The following is a 23,737-nucleotide window of genomic DNA, read 5'->3' on the forward strand; positions in this document are numbered from 1 at the left end:
ACGGGGGCTTTCAATCCTACGGAAATTTTCTTTTGGAATTAGGTAAAAACTTTTATGGATATATTTCAGTCAGATATTTAGAATGTAGAAGGTAGATCAGCACATAGTGGCGCCTGCAAGTTATTTCTACAATTACCCGATAAGTAGACCATATGTATTCAAAATCATCAGTATAGAATTTTTTAAGACGGAAGTACATTAAATACACTAAATATGGATATAAATCTAACAATAAAACTCTGATTTTAATATTTTTTATAAGTAAATGTAAAAAATATTTAGAATCAAAATGACACAAATTATTTTAATATATCTTCTTTTAAATACAAATAATATTCAGAATCAAAATGAACTTTTAGTTACATTAATGAAAAAATTATAAAAACGGCATATAATTAAAGAATATTGTCAAAGGGGGACAATTATGTTCGCCAGTTTATGACTTTACAAGTCCAGACGTGATCTTATAACATCTTTTCACATAATTTTCATACAATCTCAAATGATCCAACAAAGTCAGAACTAGTCTGAACAGAAAACAAAACAGCTGGTCTTGTTTATTTGAAAAAGACTGAACACGTCTTACATGTGTCGAACTGAAAACAATCTTGTAGTCTTAAACAGTGTTAACATTTCGAACTGAAATCGATCTTACTCTCTTACACAGTCTTGACAATGTTTGTTAAGTTTTTTAAGTATTTATTAAGACGGTCTAAGATTGTGTTAAGATCGAAATGTCCGTTTTAGACTTAAAACTCAGTTCTAGTTGAAATTTTGTTCAACAAAACCATCCATTAGAGGTAACAAAATAATGTTTTCTAAGACATTAATGTTAGTTTGTAGTTTATTTAAATGGTACGAATGAAATTAGTTACATTAAAAGCAGTAAAACTTCCAAATAAAGGGACATTTTTTTTTATCTGTTTATAATTTGATTTGTTAAGGGGGTTAAAATATTCACTTTGAGTCATCTACGTTCGACACAGAAAAAGTAATCATTATTCCTCCTGACATCATTCTGAGATTAACAAGAATTTGGTGGGATACAATTTACTATGTGTCGACCACTTCAAAGGGTCGGTATGTTTTCTACATGGACAATCTATTATCTGAAACATGCTAATTTCTTTCTGACATTCAGTAGGAAGCAATGATGACGTCATTGACAACACCAATTCAATCTGAATCAAATAGGTAACGAACAACTAAAAAAATCCTAAGCACGATCAAAATCAATGATGTAGGTGGAGTAACGGATAACAGATGGGTAACTTATTTTAATAATTGTTTTAGGAAACCCTAAAGCATTCATATCTAAGTTTAACACAAGAAGTGCACAATAGTAATATGTAATCAGTATTCAATAGAAGTTCATCTCAGAAGTGTAAGATCAGCTCCGGATAAGAGATGATAACCCTTTAATCATAAATGACAATGTCCATGTTAATGAATCATTGAAACCACCCCCTCCGATTCTGTGAAAGTTTTATTGATATAATTCATAGGTGTGGGAAAAGAAACAGATAATAAAACATGGTTGAATAATTTTTGAAACAATGTTAACTTGATGTGTCAAGCACTTATTTAGCGCCTATTGGTTGGATACACAACATGCTTATTAAACATATTTGTGCAAAGTAGTTGCATCGTTATTTTTTAAGAAGTCAAATAAAATTGACAGAATTTCATGATATAAATTTTAAAATTTATGTAAATGACAAAAAAACTACAATCATATTCATATCTCTTGAGTGGGATGTTACTGTTATAAAGTGGTTGTTGACATCTCCTTAGTTCTGAGCATTGGTAACATTCCAATAGGACTGTCTTCTTGCTATCGTATACTTCCTGTTAAAAATTAGAAGAAAGAAGAACTAAGATAGTAGATCCCATCACAAAAAACGCAAATACTATATTTGCAATGGGTTCTGTGTGCTATTTCTGAGAGTTTATGAACGACAATATCATAGAAAATGCATGTTGTACGTAGAGGGTTAAATGTTTCACCTCTAATACAAATCTTTGATTTACCGTTGTAACATGTTATAAAAAATTTGAATGTTTGACTGTTGAGCTGTTTTATATATTTATATATCAATGTAATAAAAGCACGCACCAAATATTTTTTTTACCATTAAATAATACCTTTTGCTACTTTATTCTTTACTGGTGTTAAAGAACTGTTAAAGGCTTAAATGCATCAAACACAAGTCTAGAATAAAAATACTGACAATGAAACAATGGCAAAATCCAAATATAAATTAACCTTAGATTCAAAAATATTTCAGAATAGAAATGGAACGAAAAGGTGGATCTGACTGAAAAACTATGAGAATAACCAAAACGGCAAAATAATAGAAACATATATATGAAAGCCAACACGCATTTTCAAAAACAATATATTGAAACGATAATCAAGAAATTGCTTAAAAGTGTGTTTATTTTGACAACATCAACAGTGAAAACTTGTATGGGTCTTAGGTTGTCCACATATTAAAATAACAAAATAAGCAACAAAAATAAAACCTTGTCTGCAGATGTGACGATCTATCACTCCACCCCGAAAATAATTAAATGACATTTTTATGACGTCATCCCTTACAGAAAAAGTACAACATTATTTTTTAAAACAATATAGTGCCATTACCCTTCGTTATTTTCAAGCAAAAAAAGATGTTTAAATTATTTTAAGTCTCAATGCTTCAAGTCCAGATGAGAGCCCTTAAGTCATAAATAAGTAACTTGTCAACTATAGTCAAACATTTTTTTTTTAAATGACGACATTATGTTGGCATTTATGATTACTTACCTAACAATCGCCGCAACAACTATGATGACGATGCAGATCAGTAATACATAATTAAATATAAGTATATTACTAATTTCTGTAACGTAAAGAAAATATTCGATAAAAAAATTATTCTTAAATGTGACTATAAATTCCTAAATCTACCAACTGAATGTGATATAAATCATACAACCACATAAGTGAAGCTCATGTTGAAAAGTGCAGATTCGTTGAATGTGTGTTATATATTAATTTTTACCACTTTTAATTCATGAATTGTTTAGAGCAATGCAGAAAAAAAAGTACTTAAATACAAATTTAATAAATTAAATGAAAACTATAACAGAACGAGAGAAACGTTATTGCTGAAATGTCGTGCTTACATACTAATAAATATGCATTTGCTTTGCACATGTATATCTATGATAAGTATTTTCATTTGCAGTTGTTGACATATTAAAGGTAAAAAACCTAAATGAAATGTTAAATGTCCAATATTTACTTTACCTTCCTGTTCAGGATCTATAATTGATGTTTCGTTTGACGAATCGGTGATATTCATTGCTGAAAGCATGTAGATAAAACCCGTAAAAGGAACATAAAGAAAAGCGGTATATATGAAGTCCGTATTAATATACACACATTGCCTGTAGTAAAGGGTATTACGCACAAAGACACACACATGGGGTCAAAGGAAATTTATTTCCTGATTGTGAGTATTTCGATAGAACAACCTGAAATAAAGTACTGAAAACATTTGTGCATCCGACACAATTTTCGGTCTAGAGGGTCATATATCGAAAGAAAAAATGTGTTATATCGGGAGAGCGATTTGAGTGGTTCATTTACCATGAAGATCATTGTGTGAGGCAATACATCAGATTGACACAAACTGACTTCAACAGAAAGTCTTTTTTTTTTTTTTTTTTATAGTTTTATATTTGAGAAAGTGATCAATAGAACCAAGATTCTGGAGGAAATCAAAAGTACGCAACCAAGTGACAATAACAAGACAGGGAAAACAGACACACACAACAAAGAACATAAAATAACTAATACTGTGAGCAATGTTCACTTAATTGCATTGATGCCCCCACTTCTCCATTTTATAACATGCACCTTTTGACCTGCATATATTGGAACATTGAAACAAAATCTAAAGTGAAAAGTGCACAATGTTGACATGTTTTGCTATGTTACACCCCAAAATTGTGCACAGTGAGAACATCTAATTAGGATTAAGTGAAAGTTTCATTCAATTCCATTCAGTGGTATGAGAAGAATAATGGATAAGAAATCCCCCATATCTCGATATTCACAAATGACACTTGTTGTTATGTGAAGCCTCCAAATTGATCAACATAAAAATAGGAGGTGCCTAATGGAAACATGTAATCAAGGTTGTTTGAAAGTTTCATCCAACGCCATTCACTTCAATAAGAGTAATAATGAATAAGAGATGGTACACCGATGACCACATATTTACAAATGACAAAGTCCAAATTGACTCGGATCAACATCTAAACTAGACAATGCACAGTGGAAACATAAAATAAGACTTTTGGGAAAGTTTCATTCAATTGCATTCAGAGGTATAGGGAGAGTAAGTAATAAGAGATGTGTCTAAGTTCAGATATCCACAAATAACAAAGTCCATGCTATGCTATATAGTTGGTTTGAATCAAAATCTAAAATAGAAGGTGCACAATGAGAACATATAAAAATATTTCTCTGAAAGTTTCATCCAATTTAATTCAGTGAAATAGGGAGAGTAACAGATAAGAGATGGTCACTCTATGGTCCCATGATCACAAATGACAAAGTCCTTTTTTTCTATGTGGCATATAAAGCAAGGGGGTACGTAAAAGAAGGGGCAATAATAATACGTATAAGGACTGAAACAAAAGTAAGTGAGCAATTCGGACTCCACTAAAAAACGGGAGTATGGAACAGATGCATCGTTAGGGTAAGCGTTCTCTGCTTTCCTTGAAACACCCGCCGAGTTGCTCATAAACAATCAAGTCGGGGTTGACGAAAACGGAAAGGAAAACTATGACACATTGAACAAATCGGTTCTCATGATGCAGATGGATACATCGTAACGATCCACGAGTTCATGATGACGACCATAAAACATCTGTAGTGATGACTTCAATCATAACCCTGTTTCAGAAGTCTAATTGGAAGAAGTATAGCACGGTACTTAAAGTATGTGTAATTACGGCAAGCTCTGATATAACGTTTTAGTTGTAATATGGAAAATCCAAAACAGGTGCTGAAGGGATGTTGCCACAGATTAAATGAAAGTTGACAATACAGAATGAAGTTATCGCAGGTGTCGTATTGTTTGGTCAATAGATTTCCCTTTCTATCGATCTCTAAATATAGGTCAAATATGAGGCTGACTTGAATCCTTTATCTCAATTATTTGGGCATTTATTCATTATTTGATGAATTGCATTTGTTTTTCCTTTTTATAATATTTTATGAACCATATTTGATAACACTTCATTATTTTATTGTTGCAGGTAATTTATGAACTTTCAAGAAGTGTAGCTTTTTGGGGCGGTTATAATTGATCAATGACAGAACATTTGCTTTACAAATGTACTGGTCTGTATCCTCACTGCGTAAGTTTGTAATATTTGTGTTGTCTAGCAAATCTATATAATTGAAGTGATATTTGATAACAATAATATTTACTGTCATTGATACTTTGAAAGTACGTTAATTCGCGAGTTCCAATTTTAGTAGTTTAAGGAAAAATCATCAGTTCGTGTATTCTAGAATTCGTAGATTTGACAACTCTCATACAAACAAATGGGAAAATTTCCTTTTCGTTGGGAACCAAATTTCGTGAGAAAATTGGTATCCCACGAAAAGAAATGATTTTCACAGTATACCTACTTGTGTACAAATCTGTGCTTTTGCAAAGCCTTCTAAAATTGTCCGAACATTTCACAACTTTTATCAGTGGCTGGTCTTGTTGATATGAATGAAGAACCAAACATTTACGACTAGAGTTGTCTTTAAAAAGACAAATATTATTAGAAGTTTGGAATATGGAAGGAAGATATTTAAGTAGGCTACGATCATATTTTAACACGCTTAAGAGAGATATTGAAGCAATATTCAAGTACATGTATATTTAAAATGGGAACCGAATGCGAGTGATCTCATATAACACTGCAGTTTATGTGTCGAGTTATATAAATGAATCAAAGGATACAAAGACGTTGTTTTATAGACTTTCATATCACGTTACAACATAATGAATTGAAATCTCCATTGAAAGGACTTTTTCGTTAATCATTTGCTGTTTCGAAAAATCATATTGTTCTTGGTTACAATTCCACATACTTTTTTAAAACATCACAGAAGAGCAAAGTATCTACACAGAAAAGCTGGCTTGCGATATGCTTGATTTTCTCGTTGATAACATGTTTCTCACAATTGGAGAAGCTATTTTTTTACAAGAAGTTGGCATTCCTATCGGCACATACTGTGCTCGTCGTCGATTTGTTTTTACATTTATACGAGACTGAATTTCTTCAGAGTCTCGTAAAGAATAAACATGATAAAGATGCTAAATTCTTAAACTTTACATATAGATATATTGATGATGTATTGTTCATCAACAACCTTTTTTTTGGTAAATGGTTACCGTCAATATGTCCATCAGAGCTCTAAATAAAGGATACTACAGAAACGGCTTGCTCTACATCTCAAATTTGACAACAATGTCATCTCAGCACTAGGATTTATGATAAAAGAGACAACTTTAATATTAATATAATAATTAATATTAAAACATTAATAATTGTCCTTATCTGCGCAGGAATATCTCCTTCATATGGTGTATATATTCCACAATTGATTCGATACTCTAGAGCAAGTACAAACTACTCTGATTTCCTTGAACGTCATAAATATCTGCGTAATCAAGGGTAAGAAGCGATGCGCCAAAAAAGGTTTCTCACTAATTTCTTTTTTAGATATCAGTCCTTGGTACTCAGTTTCTTCTAAAATTATGAGTAATGATTGTTTTTCAGAAAATTCTTCTTTGTACTGATGTAACCGCTAATTTACCGATTATGACAAAAGCATGCAAATGCTATTTAGTAACCACTGGTATATTTATGCTGTAATGGAAGAGGGTGGTTAAGCGCACTATAAAATCAAGATTTCGCCCACCATTTCGTTTTAAATGCCTGTAGCAAGTCATGACCATTGCGGTATTAGCTGCTACGTTGGTGTTATATCTATTTGCCAGAATTATTTTTGACTTGACTTGGTTATGAATTGGATTAGCTATCGGTAATTTTGTTGTTAATCTTACATAGTAAATAAAGTTCATTGATTTATGCCAATACAAATAAATTTATTCGGAAATGACAGGATTTGTAAATGTAAATGACAATTTTCGAAAAAATATATATTCTTAAATTAACTTCTTCACACTATGTATGTGCATATGTAAATGATAGTGCGCAATTAGTATTATTTTTTTTTCACATTGTTCGATATATGTGTATGTAATATATGTATGCCATGGAAATGACTCTCCTAATTTGGGAAACTTGTATCTTATCCATTCTGTCCTTGTTTGAACAGCAGAATATCCTTAAATAAGTAACAATTGTGAATTTGTTTTATTTTATCGTTCAATACACACAAATAAAACACACCTTATATCACAATTATTGATCCTTATTACAATAAACGTCTTTATAATAAGTTTCACTAGTTTTGCATTTAAAGGCTATAATTTTGTATTATTTGGTTTATATATATATAAGTTTTGGCGCAGAAGAAAAGTGTTTTGATTTCGACAAAGTATATATTGAACGTTCTAGAAAATATAAGTCACAACATTGGTATATTGCTGAGCTGGGTTGTTAAGAGGCACTCCAGCTAAGAATGATGCACAATGTGATACATGGTTGGAAAACCTACATATTTTTTATTTTTGTTTAAAATGCGTTAGTAAACAGAAATTAGCATTTGGTTTTTTATATAACCCGTGCTCATGGGAGATAAAAATTGTGTAAAATGCACTGTAGAATTAAAAAGTAAGGGAGATAACTCTGTAAATTACACTCAAATACAATAGAATCTATTGAACTTTCAATGTTGATTATCGCCTAAGAGCAGGCAGATTTGAATGAATAATTACACATTTCATATTATAGACACATAAAACGACTTAATTAAAAGAAATAAAAATATGTAGCCTTTTTTGGGGTGTACCACATTTTTCAGATTTTGCATCATTCATAATTGAGTGTCGCATTACATGAGACGAGTCGCCAACGATGTGTACTTTATTTGCAATAAAAAATTGCAAATTATTCTATTCTAACATAAGGCAGGTGTAACCTGTAAGAATACAAAGTTGATAATATCTACTTTAAAAATTTTAATCCTTTTGTCACTTCTTCTTGTTGCTGATTAGTGTTCGTACTACGGCTTTAACCAGAAAGGCCTACTCTTTCGGCATGGAAAATACGAAAAAAAAAAAAAAAAAAAAGAACATGAACTTAAACAATAATTGAAAACCAAAAATTAAACTGTCTTCAGTAAGGAAAATACGAAAAAACCGAACATTATATGGTAGGGGGAGCTCCGAGACACGTGACTTTCTGTCAGACTTAAATAAGGCTCTCAGTGCTTTCATGCGATGACTTTATTTTGCATAAACTACCGTTATGAGGCCTTCGTCCTCTATAAGTGAATATAAACCTCTTTCAGATTACACTAGTTATTTAGATATTTCAATGACATGAATTGATACAACGTATATCTTAACAGGTTATTACTTCTTCAAATAATTAAACTTATACTTTCTCTAAACACACAGAAATATCTAACACCAGTTTTAGTCTAAAATTATTGTTTTCCAATTTCAATATTATCAAATATAACGTTCATTAGGCAATTTCAACAATTATTGACTAACATTCGAGTATTAGCCTAAATATGATAAAAACTGCCAATACAAGACAAAATACAAAAGTGTGCCAATACGGGATTTAGCCATCCATTACGGGATTTAGCCGTCCCATACGTTTGTTTGTTTGTTTGGGTTTAACGTCCGAGCAGCAATATTTCAGCTATATTCAGAGAATGAACATGAAATTGATGATAAAATGAACATGAAATGGTGATGAAATGAAAAAAGGATGGGACACAAGGACAATGGGGTCAACAAATTTTGATTGCCACTGAAAATAGGGAAAGGTGGGTAGGGTCGGGCAATTTTGCCTCCTGTGGCGGAGCCCTATGGTTCCTACTTCTGGAGATAACCACAATAGGATTCTTTAATGTGCGAGGAACATGGCATCTTTCCCAACACGGTGCACAACAATGGTTTGCGGTCAGGTTTTCCGTATTATAGCCTGACAACCCCAGCGTGTAACACGCCAGAAGTACCCCATTACACCACCTGGGGCACACATCCCAGTTGCTCTGTGGGCAGAGCGCCCTAGCCCCCGGCTAAGGTTCTGAGCACTATTTAGTCGCCTTTTACGACAAGCTTAGCGCTGCTGCAGGCCTATTCTGCACGGGGCGCCGTCCATACGGCTTTTACCCGATCAATATGTCATATTGGACTGGTTAAATCCATACTGGACTAGCGTATTGGTCTAGTTAGTCAATGAGGGTATAATTGCGTAAGGTTTTCAATATTGGCTAAGTTATTGATCCTCGGCTAGAAATATTATACTTCGGCTACGCCCCAGTCCAATATGGCTAGTCTCTCGGAACAATAACTAAGCTAAAATGGAAAACCTTACGCAATGATATTAAAATACTAAGCTTCTTTTTTACTTGATATCGCTTTTTTGAAGTCGCTTTTGGACCTCATTTTCCACCAAGATATTATTTTGGAATATGATATTTTGTTTTGTTTCCTCTATTAATGTGAAGAAGTAAAATGTAATACATGTGCTACATAAAGAAAGAAATGAATTATTCTTTTAAATAGATATGTCAAAAATTGATATTTGTATGATACTTTAACCAGCATAATATCAATAAGAGTAAATTGCTCACATTCATAGTATGAGTTATTGGTATACTCGTCTGGTAGAATTTTCAAGTAACGGTAATGCTTGGCCCATTCACCATGTCTGTTGTGTGATGTATATACAGGTAAAGTTGAGTTTTCTTTTAGACATTTAGTAGTAGCAAAAAACCAATTGACAGGTTCTTGTTCAACTGTAAAACCGATAGAAACATGTTAAAACATTAAAATTGATCAATACCTTAATCATGGTGTCCATTGATTTTAAAAAGAAAATTTGAACCTTATTTGCATGAAAAATGAGAATATCTTTCTACATTTGTTGATTTGTCTTTATATGTTTTAACAAAATCATTGCTTTTATTTTTTCTTAAAATATACACCTTAATTGCACCACTACATTTAAATTGATTAAACGTGTAAAGCAAAATAGAATCTCTTTTAATCTTTTAAAAGTACCGTTGCTATGTCCGCATCGAAAACGACGTTTCTCTAGGCAACTAATTACTGGGTTATTTTGGAACGCCAGACATTGCTCATGATTGTCACTGTCAAAATCATAAAGATGTAACAATGTTGGAATAAACATGCCTAAAAAATAACGATATAAATAACCGAAAAAGCCAAAGAAAAAAATAATGTAATTATGGATTGAAAATAGTTATAGATATATATGATACTTGCAGCATGGAATTCGTGTACGTGTGCCTTCCGTGAACGCACTTAGTGCTTCGTTCTGCTTGTATCGTGCAACGGTTTTGTATCCTGATTGGATGATAAAAATAGCTCCTATGGTAGATCAAGTCTACGGAATACCGTTGTAACTTCGTTTTCTATGCCAAAATCTATCTATCTATCTATCTATCTATCTATCTATATATATATATATATATATATATATATATATATATATATATATATATAGGTGTCTGAAAAATTCCCAACGATGTTAGAACTGTCAAATTTGCAATGTAAATTTTTAGTCGTTCCCTCCGCGGGACTCGAACTCGTACCGTGTCATCTAGGTGTCATTATGTACGATAGAGGATCAAATTATTGATGCATGTCACAACAAATCAATATTATACAACGTTTCAGAATGTGACGACTCTATTGGCTACACTGCTCCATCGGACCAAATCAGTACGGGTAAGATAACGTAAACTTATAGAAGGGTCTGAAAAATTCCCAACGATGTTAGAACTGTCAAATGTGCGAAGCAATTTTTTGGTCGTTCCCTCCGCGGGATTCGAACTCGTATCAATATTGATTTGTTGTGACATGCATCATTAATTTGATCCTCTATCCTACATAAAAACACCTAGATGAACTGTCCCGTACTGCCATACATCGTGTACTTAGTAACAACCCTAGATTAATTCTACGAGGAGGAATGACCCGGCCAGCGAAAGCTGTATTGTTTATACAGCCTAGCTGGCCGAGTGGTCTAGGGCGCTGGACTTTGTGCAAGCGGTGTTGCCAGAGATGTCACAGCGGTACGAGTTCGAGTCCCCCGGAGGCAACGACCAAAAATTTGCATCGCAAATTTGACAGTTCTAACATCGTTCGGAATTTTTCAGACATTTATATACGTTTACATATCTTCCTTTTATCAATTTGATCCGATGGAGCAGTGTAGCGAATAGAGTCGTCACATTCTGAGACGTTTGTGTATATATATATATATATATATATATATATATCTACATATATATATATATATATATATATATATATATATATATATATATATATAACGTCATTTGTTCAGTGCTGTTTTACACCGTTAATCATCACTACCATAGGCAGTGTCTGATATTGGAGTAGGATGCACTGAACCCATTTCTTTAAATTGTGTTGTGTAAATTTAGTAAGTTAATCCCAAATCATTTTTTGTGGTTTGCTATTGTGTATGTGTCAAGAGCAAATACATCAAGCTGTATTATTTATATTATACATTACACGATAAGTGCTTACTCATGACATAACTGATTCGGCTTATTTTTTATGAATTTATGACTTCTAGCATTCGAGTTGACCCCAAGTTAAAACATGTATCTGGTTCTTCTCCTGCGTATCGTGTTTATTGCTTGAATGTAGCAAGGTAATTATCATCTTTTATAGTAGCTTTAAAGAATGAAATGTCCTTACCTTTGTTTTTCCAGGAACGGTCATTTGTATGTGTAATATTGTTAATTATTTTTACCTAGTGTGCGGAATATTTTCCGCGCAGGGATTAAATTTTAAGGCGTTCGTGGAACGACTGACCATATTTTGCTTTTTTACAATAACAAATTTATTATTCTAACTATTATGTAGATGTTCTCAATGCACTAATGTATTACAATTTTAACATTAATTTTAAATTCTATCAGCAGATTGATATTTGTGTTGTGATTATCGACAATTTTCACATAAGTTATATTCGATAAATCACTGATATTTATTAAATAATAAAAACTTGCTGTCGAATAAAGCGTAGACGGCAACAGATCTCTTTGGACTACAATAAATGTCCGTGTCAGGACAGTCTTCAAAGCAGTCAAATGAGGTTTCCAATAAACCAGTCGGATAGTTTAACAAACACAAACAGACCTCTTTCTACTCATAACAAAAATGACAGTGTTTTACCAGTTTAAAACTGTAATTACATATGAGTCATTTTGAACTCTAGAGTGTGCGTCCCAGTTAGCCTCATCTCGTTAAATATACTATTTACAAGAAGTAAATTTGAGAAAAAAAAATCAAATTTCAATATTGAAAATTTGACAATGGAAGCAAAACTTCCAATTATTTGTATTATTTATTTACAAAAAAAGGAGATTCAATCTAACTTTTGACCATGTTTGTCAATAAAGGAAATGTCAAACAAAGATTTTAGGTGCAGTTTAGAAAAAAAGGCACGAACGTTGGTACACCAGGACAAATCAGACTAAAAATTTGAAATTTGATTCAATTTCAAAGATAAGTGAAGATATTTAACAACTTAGGCGAAAGTCGAAATTGGTGCAAAACCTGTCTATAGTTTTTTTTATTATGAACCGTTTCTACACAAGACCCTTTTTTAACATCATAATATACATCTAATATGAAGTCACATTATAATGTTGGCTAAATCGTTCAATTTGACTAATTTATGCAGAGACAAATTAGGGATATATGTTTTAATGCTTTTCGTTTTAAGTATAATTTCCTGTATATAGAACACGATGATTAATAGGAAATAATGTATTTCAAAAAGTTCAATTACAACATAAATGTATTTTTAACATTGGAAGTGTTTGATTCACAGTGGTGGTTTGTCAACAATTTCTACGAATGCAAAGAAGACGAATACTGTATAGCAATATAAAGAAAGAAAACTCACAAAATATAGTAATGCTTTGTACCGTAAGTTATCTGTACACTTAAAAAGGCATCTTGATAAGCTATTAGTATAAAACAGATAATTGCTATCAGGAAACAGTGTTTCTAACGTGTGTCTGCCATCATTGTCGGATTTGTTTATACCAACTTTCATGCAACCTTCAAAGAAAGACAATAATATTGATGTATCTTTATGTAGAAGCGCCAATCATTTAACTTTTACTATGAACATACCACACTTATGCATTCTAAAACTACAAGATAAATATTCCATGAAAAATAATAATAAAAATGCCATAATGATTGCTTATCAATTTCGACAATGATGGTAAATTTTCTACATCGCAAGAAAAAGATATCCAATATTATGAGTCTTTCATTTTCAAAGAAGTATTTAGAATGAACGTAATGAAGTAAATCCCTATATTCAATCAATAAATGATGTTAGCATTTTTCAATATCTTAATATCTTTGAAGAACGAATTCGTTTCTGTCCCTTTTCGGAATCGGGAAAAAAACTGAAAAGTGCATATCTTTGCAAATATTAAAGCCATACCTAAAAAGGTCGCCCAATCCGAGAGAAGAACAGAAGTCTTTATCCAAGCCGGTAAATATTCTGTTCCATGGGTTAAGTTGCGGTATTCTAGCACTGACTGTAATGTGCACGATGCATTAGCTTCTTCCCAGGTACCTCGAAATATTATAAAAAAAAAAAAAACAATATTTGCTGTTGTTACTTTGGATGAAAGATTTTAATTACTTTATGTTCTTTGTTGTGTATGTCTATTTTCCATGTCTGGTCTGTCCTTGGAATACGTTCTTTTAATTACCGCTATAACCTTTGTTCCAGGCATGTATCCAGAAAAGTCGTTACATTCTGTAACGTCATATGAACATAACATCGATTATGACGCACTTGGAAAGTATTTCATTTGAATATGAACCGGAATTTTAAATCCAAAAGTCCGCACACAAAAAGGATTTAAGTTCTTTTAAACCATTCGATGAAAAGGCATTCAAATTCTAAGGAATGCGTCTCAATGTTTTGTGTGATATTCAACGCAAACAATGTTTCTTCCCCTTTTATAAGTTGTAAAGGCTTTTGTACTTTAACCATATTCTGTATGTGTTAATGCACGTTCATTGGATACTCATTTCCACCTAACAATTGTACATCTAAACGAGGGAGATTCAAAAATTGTCTTAATTGCTTCTTCGTATCGACCATGGATAAGCATTGGAATGACTAAAACGATTCAATTTAAGCAAATCCTTAAGATACAGCCCCACAACAATGATTAATAATTTACACAAAATGATTCTGCCTCCCCAAAAACATTCCAATTTTAATCATTGAACGTCAATTTAGTGAGACTAAAAAAGTTAATTTAACTTTTAAGGAGCTGATTTTTATAAAAAAAAAAAAACATATCTAATAGCTTTTGTCTTATCCCTTGTATGAGCCGATGTAAGTAATTCTTTGATCTTGTGATGTTAAATTCTCCGGGGTGCGCTATGAGCTTTTGTCGGGTCGATACCGACAACATTCCTCGGTTATATTTCTTTGCCTATGGTTCAACATGTAATAAATACGTAGAAAAAAAAACATTTTTTTACTTAAAGTATGATAAATGATCAATTAAAACTAATTCCTACCTTTGAATTGTCCTCTTGTAATATCAAAGAATGTGTGATAGCTGTACAAATAGATATATAGAATCGTTGTTTTATGTCCCTTCATTTTTCACCTGGTGGTGTCAAACATGAAACAACCTTTCTATGAACTGTTCAGGAAAGAGGAAATATATTTTCCTTGTTTCAATGTGCTTACTCATAATTTTTATTTAACAGCTTTTGTAAATACCCTCACAAGGAAAGAAATTATCTTATAATTTAGTAGGAATACTTTCATGAATGTAGGCATACTTTTTGCGCCACTTATGCCATGGATGAAGAAAAAAAAGAGTCGACCCTCAAGGAAAAAACGATTAGCTGCTGCGAAACAAAGAAGTTACGTTTCCCGTTATGTCTGTGTTTTTGTGATGTTGTCATCTCACATTGATATAACACAACCACAATAATTCTCTGTTCGTTCACATTTTGCACTTTATTCGTTTGCCAGTGCAATTTTCGGTGTCGTGACCAACAGGAAATCGTGAAAAGGCAACTGGGCGCTCATGTGTTTATTCGTCGACATGCAATGAAATAAAAGAGACTATTGCTTAAATAGAATAAAAATAATAAATAATAAAACGGGAACATACATGGTGAATATGTTGAAAACAACAACGCCAACGCGATTAAAAATGTCAGCAAACAATGGATCCGAATAGGAGAAGAAAAATGAGAGTTTTTAAATAATTTCTAATACTACTAATAAGCTACTCCCCAACAAAAGGTAACAAACCAAAAAAAAACATTAGCATTCATACAATTGCGTACTTCTCGGTCTAAGAATCAGGCAAAATGTGTACGGTGTGGCACATGGGGAATACGACGCAGATATATGTTTGCATTATTCAAATATTAATACCTCATTACCTCAAGAAATATCCATCAAACTGTTTGTAAGGCTTGCAGTTTTAAGTTATTGATAGCTCCACACTATGGAAAAATGGCGGAAAACTTTTCCACGATTTTACCTTATAAAAGCAGTAATAAAACATCTACGTCACAGATGCTTCAGGTTGAATTCAAATAGCATTTCAATTGTTTTCTAGATATATTTAATATACATATGAGGCAAAAAAGACTAAATTGGGAAAAATGATGTGCCACCAATTGCATGATTCTTATATAGAATGGTACTTAAAACAAATATATTTCTAAACGCGATAAATACCATTGTCAGGGTGTAAGAGCAAAGATGAACAAGATATAGGAGAGACAAATTATTGTACCCCGACATAATTTGTATATGCACAATGATTTATTGATGACTATATTATTGTTTTTGACGTACCGACAATTAAATAAAAAAGCCTGCACTTCCAACATAATATCAAAGTTTTACATCAATGAAATACATTTCAGATATCTAGTTCTAGTGTTTAGAGTTTTTAAAAGGAGGCTTCAGATATTCAATAAATTCAAGACTAGTTTTTGCTTATTTTTGCCAGAGTTAATATGGAATTTACCAACATATTCCAACAAGATGGGGTCCAACCGCTGAAACCACTGTATCCGCCTTTGTCTAATTACATAATATAGATTTCATTCTATTTTTAATTATATATTCCTCTTTTAAATAGGTTCTAGAGAAGCAGCGTAGAGACATCAATAGTAGTAGTTTGTTAGAATTCTCCATGTTTGGATTTGCTATTATAGGTGGAATTTAACTGTCACAGAATAAACGTATTGTTACATTATATTGATTAAAATAAATGAGAAATATTTAAAAAAAAAAACAATGGACAGCGATAATTCCACATGGAAGTTCATTCAATATATATATATATATATATATATATATATATATATATATATATATATATATATATATATAATGAATGTATATCAATCATGTTTATGAATTGAGAAAAATGGGAAAATGAAAGCTAATGCAGAAATTTAACAAAAGAAAGAAAGTTGATTATGACTTTCAAATCGTGGCGATATGAACAACTTAGTAACAAGAATGTACATGTACATAGAAATATCGAATCCAATTATCAATTAAACGATTGATAGTATTGAGGTTTAGCTAGAATAAAATGACATAACACGCCTTAATAATCAACGTACGGTTATTTTTTATATTAATAAAATAATGACAATGGGCAAAATTAAAAAGAAATCAAGAGGAAAGAACTCTACAAACGAAAAAAAAAAAAGAAAAAAAAAGAAAGAAAACCGCAAACAAAAATTAACGTTCAGTAATCGATTACTAGAGACTTCTCCTGATAACACCTCCCGTACACCAACAATTGGTGTTTTGATGCTTCCATATATTACAATGTCCAAAGGAATCATTGAAAAAGTGAAAAAATGAATGAAAAAATTGTTCTCTCTATGATGCATGGATTTTAGCAGAATTCTATGTAAATGATTGTTGAAAACTACCAAAATTGTTGTTCACAATTTTTATCATCCTCCTTTCCTATCTTATCCATAAAGCTGCAATACTTGATACCTTGTATCGACCTGCACACACACAGAATCAGTTTACCTAACAGAATAATAATAGGTCGTGATTCACTTTCAAGAATTATCACATATTGTACGTACGAATACTACAACAGCTGTTCAATTTTAAGTTGCCTGCAATACTATCAGTCAATCTGGATATCACAGTAAATACAACGTACAAAATTGAAAACCCATGAAACAAGACAAATCCTTCTCAAAAGGAAAAGGGGTTAACAAAAGAAGTATACAATATCTCTTATTTTGTTTAGAAAAAATTGTGTACAATATTATTTCATATTAAAGAGTAATCAAGGGAACCAATGTTATAACGGTAATCAAAAGAATGTAATCCAGGGACAAAGACCAGACATGGAAAACAGATATACACAACAAAGAACATAAAGTAACTAAAATCATACATACAAAGTAACAAAAGTAAATGAGCAACTCGGACTCCACTAAAAACTGGAAGCATGGACTAGGTGCACCGGTAGGGTAAGCCGCGTCCTCTGCTTTTCTAGAAACACCCGCCGAGTTGCTCATAAAAAGTCAAGTCCGGGGTAGACAAACGAGGAAAGGAAAACTATGACCCGTTGAATAAATCAGTTTTAATGATGCTGATGGATACACCATAACGATCCACGAGTTCATGATGACGACCATAAAACTTCTGTAGTGATGACTTCAATATTGTAGCAACATGTGAATAGATGATCGAAGAGGGATAACTCGATCTTATTTTTCTAATTACTGAAGTTATATTTAAAAGGCATGGAAACATGTACCGCGTAAACACTAGGTAATTGTAAAAGGTGAAAAATAGCATTTTAAATATAGCAAATAGTCTGGTCGGATGCTCAGCTTACAAACCACCTTATGAGTGAATTCTGGTTGACTGAATTAGTTGAAACTTCTTTGACAAAGCTACTACGCTTTACAGTTGAATTGTGGTCTTGGGCATTTGTTAATCATGTCAATCAGTTTGTTTGTTTGTTTGTTCGGGTTTAACGTTCGAGCAGCAATATTTCGGCTATATTCAGACGATGAACATGAAATGGATGACAAAATGAACATGAAATGATGATGAAATAAAAAAGGGATGGGACACAAGGACAATGGGGTCGACAAATTTTGATTGCCACTGGAAATAAGATAACAAAAATAAAAACTGTTTATTTCTCCGTTTACATACCAAGATGCCTTCATGTAGTAAAATTAAATAATATTTGACATGTATGTTTTCTATATGAGGACTTTCTTTTCCGAAAAAGTTCATCTCTGTGAGGTCGACTTGAGCTAACAGGGATAAGACATTGCATTGGGAACCAAGAAACAGAAATTTAAATCGATTGCAACAAATAATTGTGGAATGATACATATATCATAAAAGCATTACACATATTTTTGTTAATTTTCGAAGACACATTTCAACAAGAATTGTACTGTTGCCTTTTATTCCGATTGCCATTCCTATGTAGTATAAAACTGTCAATCAGTTTCCATCAGATTCGACGTACATGGTGATTGTTAATGCTGTATTTTGTCTTTTTTTTGTTTGTCTTAACTAAGAATATTCCTCTTAAATGTTTTGACATGAAACAACCACATGGACTCCTCTATATACTTATATACAATATATAAAAATTGGGTTGCGAGGAATTTCGTGACAAGGCTTCCTTCAGCTAGGTTTGGACATTCTCAAGTACAACAGAAAGAAAGTCGTAGGTATACAAATTCAGAAATACTATTCGTATAAGTTCTGAAAATTTCTATGTGATGGGCACGTGTGTCATAGACTACTTTCTAGTCGGAGCATTACAATTAAATGTGAGTGAAGTTCAAGATTACAAAGCAAAAGAAGTTCTCATAATCAAACAAGTATCGAAATAGAAAGCAAAATCCAGCACCAATACGTTCAACCAGAGTATGTGAAAGGAGCTAGTTATTGTGTAGTCTATGTTAATATTAGGAACAAAACATAAATGTTTAAAGGGTTTCAAATATTTAGCCACATGCGTACGGGAAATATCATATGATACATTTACATTCAAAATGTAGTTAGTAGGCTAGTGCACAGAGACACATTATATTACTTGTGGAATCTTGAGCCTGGGAACAGACTACAACCTCTCGAGTCTAAAATGCATTACCAAATATACCATTCCCCCAGTAGATGTGTAGACTAATGTTATTTAAAAAAAAACTATTTGTTTCTGGTAAACGGAAGCAAGAGTAAAAGAAATGCAGGTTCATCCTCTCCTTTTATGATATAAAAAGTAATAAGATCAATAAAAAGGATGTTTATCATTTAAATGGAACTATATTGTAACAAATAGTAATACATGGAGTCCACACATCACAAAACACAAATTCCAATACTTGTAAAGCAGTACTGCAGCTAACTATGTGAGTTGGTTTGATACAATATTTACATTTTGTACTAAGCTCCCTTATATGCAAATAGTTTCAATACTTGTAATAGCATTACGAAACTGCTTAAATAGTAATGTCACTTGTATCTTTATAACTATAAAATGTAAATTACCTATGGCGCCAAATAATCAGATGATGACTTTGCCTATCTTTTCTCGAAGATTTATAAAACTGACACGGCCGATCATGGCCGACGTATTTTTGTCGAAATTCAGACTAACACGGAATCTGTTTCCAAATTTAGTTGCAATGTAAACTTTTATTTACAATATGTACAAACAGCTACTTCAATACCACATTGGAATAAACTGATAACACATACTATTATCAATCTTATTAATTAAAACCTCTTCCTTATATACCAAATCAATGAAAAGTTCTACATCTAGATAAATCTACAATTATCTCAATCATCCTGGTTCAAGAACATTTTATAAATAACTAAAACAATGACCAGTGTTCTATTTTTGGTAACATGTAATTACCAGAAACTTTTTAAAGATAAGCAAAGGCCACTCAACAGTATTCTAGACCATTCATTAATTAAACTTTGTAAACAAATCATACAATTCATTAAAGTGCAATAATACTCAATTATTAAAAAACATTGTTTGTTTGTTTGTTGGGGTTTAACGCCCGAGCAGCAATATTTCAGCTATATTTATGCGATGAACATGAAGTGGATGATAAAATGAACATGAAATGATGATGAAATGAAAAATGGTATGGGACACAAGGATTGTGGGGTCAACAAATCTTGATTGTCACTAGAAATAGGGGAGAGGTGGGTAGGGTCTGGCAATTTAGCCTCTTGTGGCGGAGCCCTATGGTTCCTACTCCGGGAGAATACCACAATAGGGTTTGTTAACGTGCAAGGAACTTGCATCTTTCCGAACACGGTGCACCACTATGGTTTGCGGTCAGGTTTCCCGCATTATAGCCTGACAACCCACGCATGTAACACGCCAGGGGTACCCCATTCCACCACCTGGAGCTCAGAACCCAGTTGCTCTGTGGGCAGAGCGCCCTAGCCCCCGGCTATGGTTCTGAGCACTATTTAATCGCCTTTTACGACAAGCTTAGCGCTGCTGCAGGACTATTCTTTTGACACCCGGACCTGCACGGGTCTAATTAAAAACTCGTAGGTATGAATATTAATTATATAAATATATAAATGTCCATTATTATTGCGCATATTTCAGAATTTTCTTAATTGGAAGGTCAGCTTTTATGAATTATTTATATTTCTCTGCTCAAAAAAAAATATTTCTTTTAAGTATGTGCTAGCGTTTGATCAATCTTATGCTTAACAAGCTTAAACGGTGTGGAATTTAACGTGTATATTTTTTTAAGTGACAATGTTTAAAATAACTTATGAAAACGAGAGTTTATCGCGTTTCATCCATCCACATCACTGAGATAATAACCATCGATTACACTACGCTTTACGTTCAATGATTTTGTATTGAGTTGTATTAACATATAAACATATAAACATATGTTCACACAATAAGTTGATAATCAATACCGAATAAGATTTGAATTGGATTTTACATAGAAAAGTAATTATATAGTGAAATGCGTAATTGTTACTAGATTTGCAAGTATGACATTTTCTTTTATTATAAAATTGCTAAACAGTGTTTGATTCTTATTTAATCTAACAAATGTGATTATAGTTTTTTATCGGAAATCTTAAGTCAATGGTATTAACATTGCAAATGGCGGCATCCAATCAATAACTTTACATCATTGTCAATTTTAGTTTTCGGAGTAAGCAAGGGTACTGTTGGCCATAATTCCTTTACTATTATTGTTATGTAAGAACAATGCGGAAAACGATTAATATGGATTTATATCTTTAATCGACAGGCTTTATCTTAAGTATAAGCGATGGTAGGCGGGTTTTTTTACGATTGTCACAATATTAACACCGCATTTTCAATGTATGTTGTTACTACGGAGTTAGTAGATGGTGAACAACCATTAATTATGAATGAAATTAATAAATTAATGTTTATTCACTTTGTTATATTTATCTGAAAAATTGTTATTCTTATTTTTTCGTTTTTTTTTGTTCTCCTCTCTTCGTTAAATATGCAACACTTATAAAACAACAAAATTATCAGAATTTCTTGTGGAATAAATGTTATTAAGGTCGAAGTAAAAAAAAAACATTGATCTATACGAATTTAACCTATGAATGTAAAATTACTGTGAGCCTAATTTTAGTTTTATTTCATTTTCAGAAAAGAACAAATTTATCATAATTAATGATATATACTATACAATATTACTTAAGAGTAAGAATCTTAACTTGCCAGTTATCCTTATAATATAGCCATCGGGTTAGACATTCTTTGAAATGCTGTAATGTTACCTTTTGGAACAGGTATGATTTCAATGTAAACAATACATGACTTGCAACGTTTTTTTTCTGTAACAACTTTAACAGTCTGTCTAATTGTTGTGACAAAAATTCAATTTTACTTCGACTTCTCTCATACTAGTGCCGCATAACCATGTGCACCGGTAGGATATGCGTCCTCTGCTTTTCTAGAAACACCCACCGAGTTTCTCATAAAAAGTCAAGTCCGGGGTAGACAAACGAGGAAAGGTAAACTATGATCCGTTGAATAAATCAGTTTTCATGGTCTGATAGATACATTATAACGATCCACGAGTTCATGATGACGACCATAAAACTTCTGTAGTGATGACTTCAATGTTGTAGCAACATAACCCTGTTCCAGAAGCCTATTTGTTAGACTTCTAGCGCGATACAAAAAGTCCGCGTAGTTTCGGCAAGCTCTGGCATAACGTATGAGTTGTGATATGAACACTCCATACGCAGGAGCAGATGAAGGGAAAGTTGACAATTCTGAATGAAAAGTCATCACGTTTGGTCAATAGTTTTCCTTTACCATCGATTTCTTAGTGTAGGTCAAGATATGAGGCTGACTTCACAGTGTCTGTAGTATCCTTTATCTCAAGTTCTTTTGGGTAGATGCGATGTATCAAATCCCCGAAATTAGGAATGTTTAAAGATAATACGTCATCTATATAGCGGAAACTGAGATTGAAGGATCTAGCCAAACGATAGTCTTTCTTTTTGATCAAATCAGCTATAAAGTCAGCATCATAAGAGTGATGAAATAGGTCAGCGAGTAAAGGAGCACAATTTGTTCCCATTGGAATGCCGACCGTTTGTTGAAAAACAAGTCCACCACACTGGACAAATATGTTGTCGATTAAAAATTCCAGCATTTTGTAAACATCTTCCTCTGTATATTTCGAAGATGATTTGCAATTATTTCTTTCAAAGTATGAGGAATCTCTACCAAGAACTATATACTTGTATCTAGGTGTACCACCTTGTGTTGGAAAAACAACGATGTATAATGTTTTTAAGTCGGGATTTTAACTGAGTATGGGGAATAGAAGTATACAGTGTTGAAAAATCATAGGTTTTAATGCTATTATATTCAGACAATAGTCTTGAACTGATTGTCTCCAAAAGATCTTTCGAATTTTTCAGGATCCACATTGAATTAATACCAATACGGGAGTAACGACTGTTGTGGTAGGACTGCAGACCCTCTTAAAGCTTATAGTTACATGTTTGTCATATTTTCAGAAAACACAGAATTAATTATAGTCAAGGGTCGTTAAAGAACCAGTGTTGCAAAGGAATAAAACTGCAACTGCAATTTTCATAAGAAATGACGTCAATTGAAGACAAATGCATTCGACATGGTTCCAACTAAAGGAATACCAGAATAAATTACTAAACGAATTAGAAGCAAATATTGAAAAAGAAGGCAAAGACAACGTTATCATAGATGATGTACAAAAAAAAATGAAAATAACATCAGTAAATACGAAAACAGGTTGCGTACTCTGTCGGAAACTGCTACAGACTTGGAATTTTTTCTAGCGATAAAGCAAATAAAAATAGGTTTGATTGAACTCTTCAATTACTTATCGTCTCTATCTGA

The 23,737-nt window shown here is 32.4% G+C and overlaps 1 protein-coding gene across 2 annotated transcripts; it reads right to left on the reverse strand.

Annotated features, from left to right (window-relative positions):
• Window positions 1-544: 544 nt before the first annotated feature.
• On the reverse strand, window positions 545-12,483 carry LOC148619735 (uncharacterized). 2 transcript variants are annotated; one of them, XM_088576950.1, is made up of 8 exons: window positions 12,278-12,483; window positions 10,272-10,403; window positions 9,842-10,006; window positions 5,696-5,815; window positions 3,296-3,352; window positions 2,810-2,885; window positions 2,146-2,212; window positions 545-1,848 (listed from the first exon to the last, which is right to left on the reverse strand). In XM_088576950.1, the coding sequence occupies exons 2-7, from the start codon at window positions 10,399-10,401 to the stop codon at window positions 2,173-2,175; spliced, it is 588 nt and encodes a 195-aa protein (XP_088433076.1). In that variant the 5' UTR covers window positions 10,402-10,403; window positions 12,278-12,483; the 3' UTR covers window positions 545-1,848; window positions 2,146-2,172. The 2 variants fall into 2 exon arrangements, with proteins under 2 accessions (XP_088433076.1, XP_088433075.1); XM_088576949.1 differs by lacking the exon at window positions 2,146-2,212 and having other exon boundaries at window positions 12,278-12,482.
• Window positions 12,484-23,737: the final 11,254 nt, after the last annotated feature.

Source organism: Perna viridis, chromosome 4 (assembly GCF_037379345.1).
Source record: "Perna viridis isolate PV_CMFRI_1.1 ecotype Kerala chromosome 4, ASM3737934v1, whole genome shotgun sequence".
Lineage (NCBI taxonomy): Eukaryota > Metazoa > Mollusca > Bivalvia > Mytilida > Mytilidae > Perna > Perna viridis.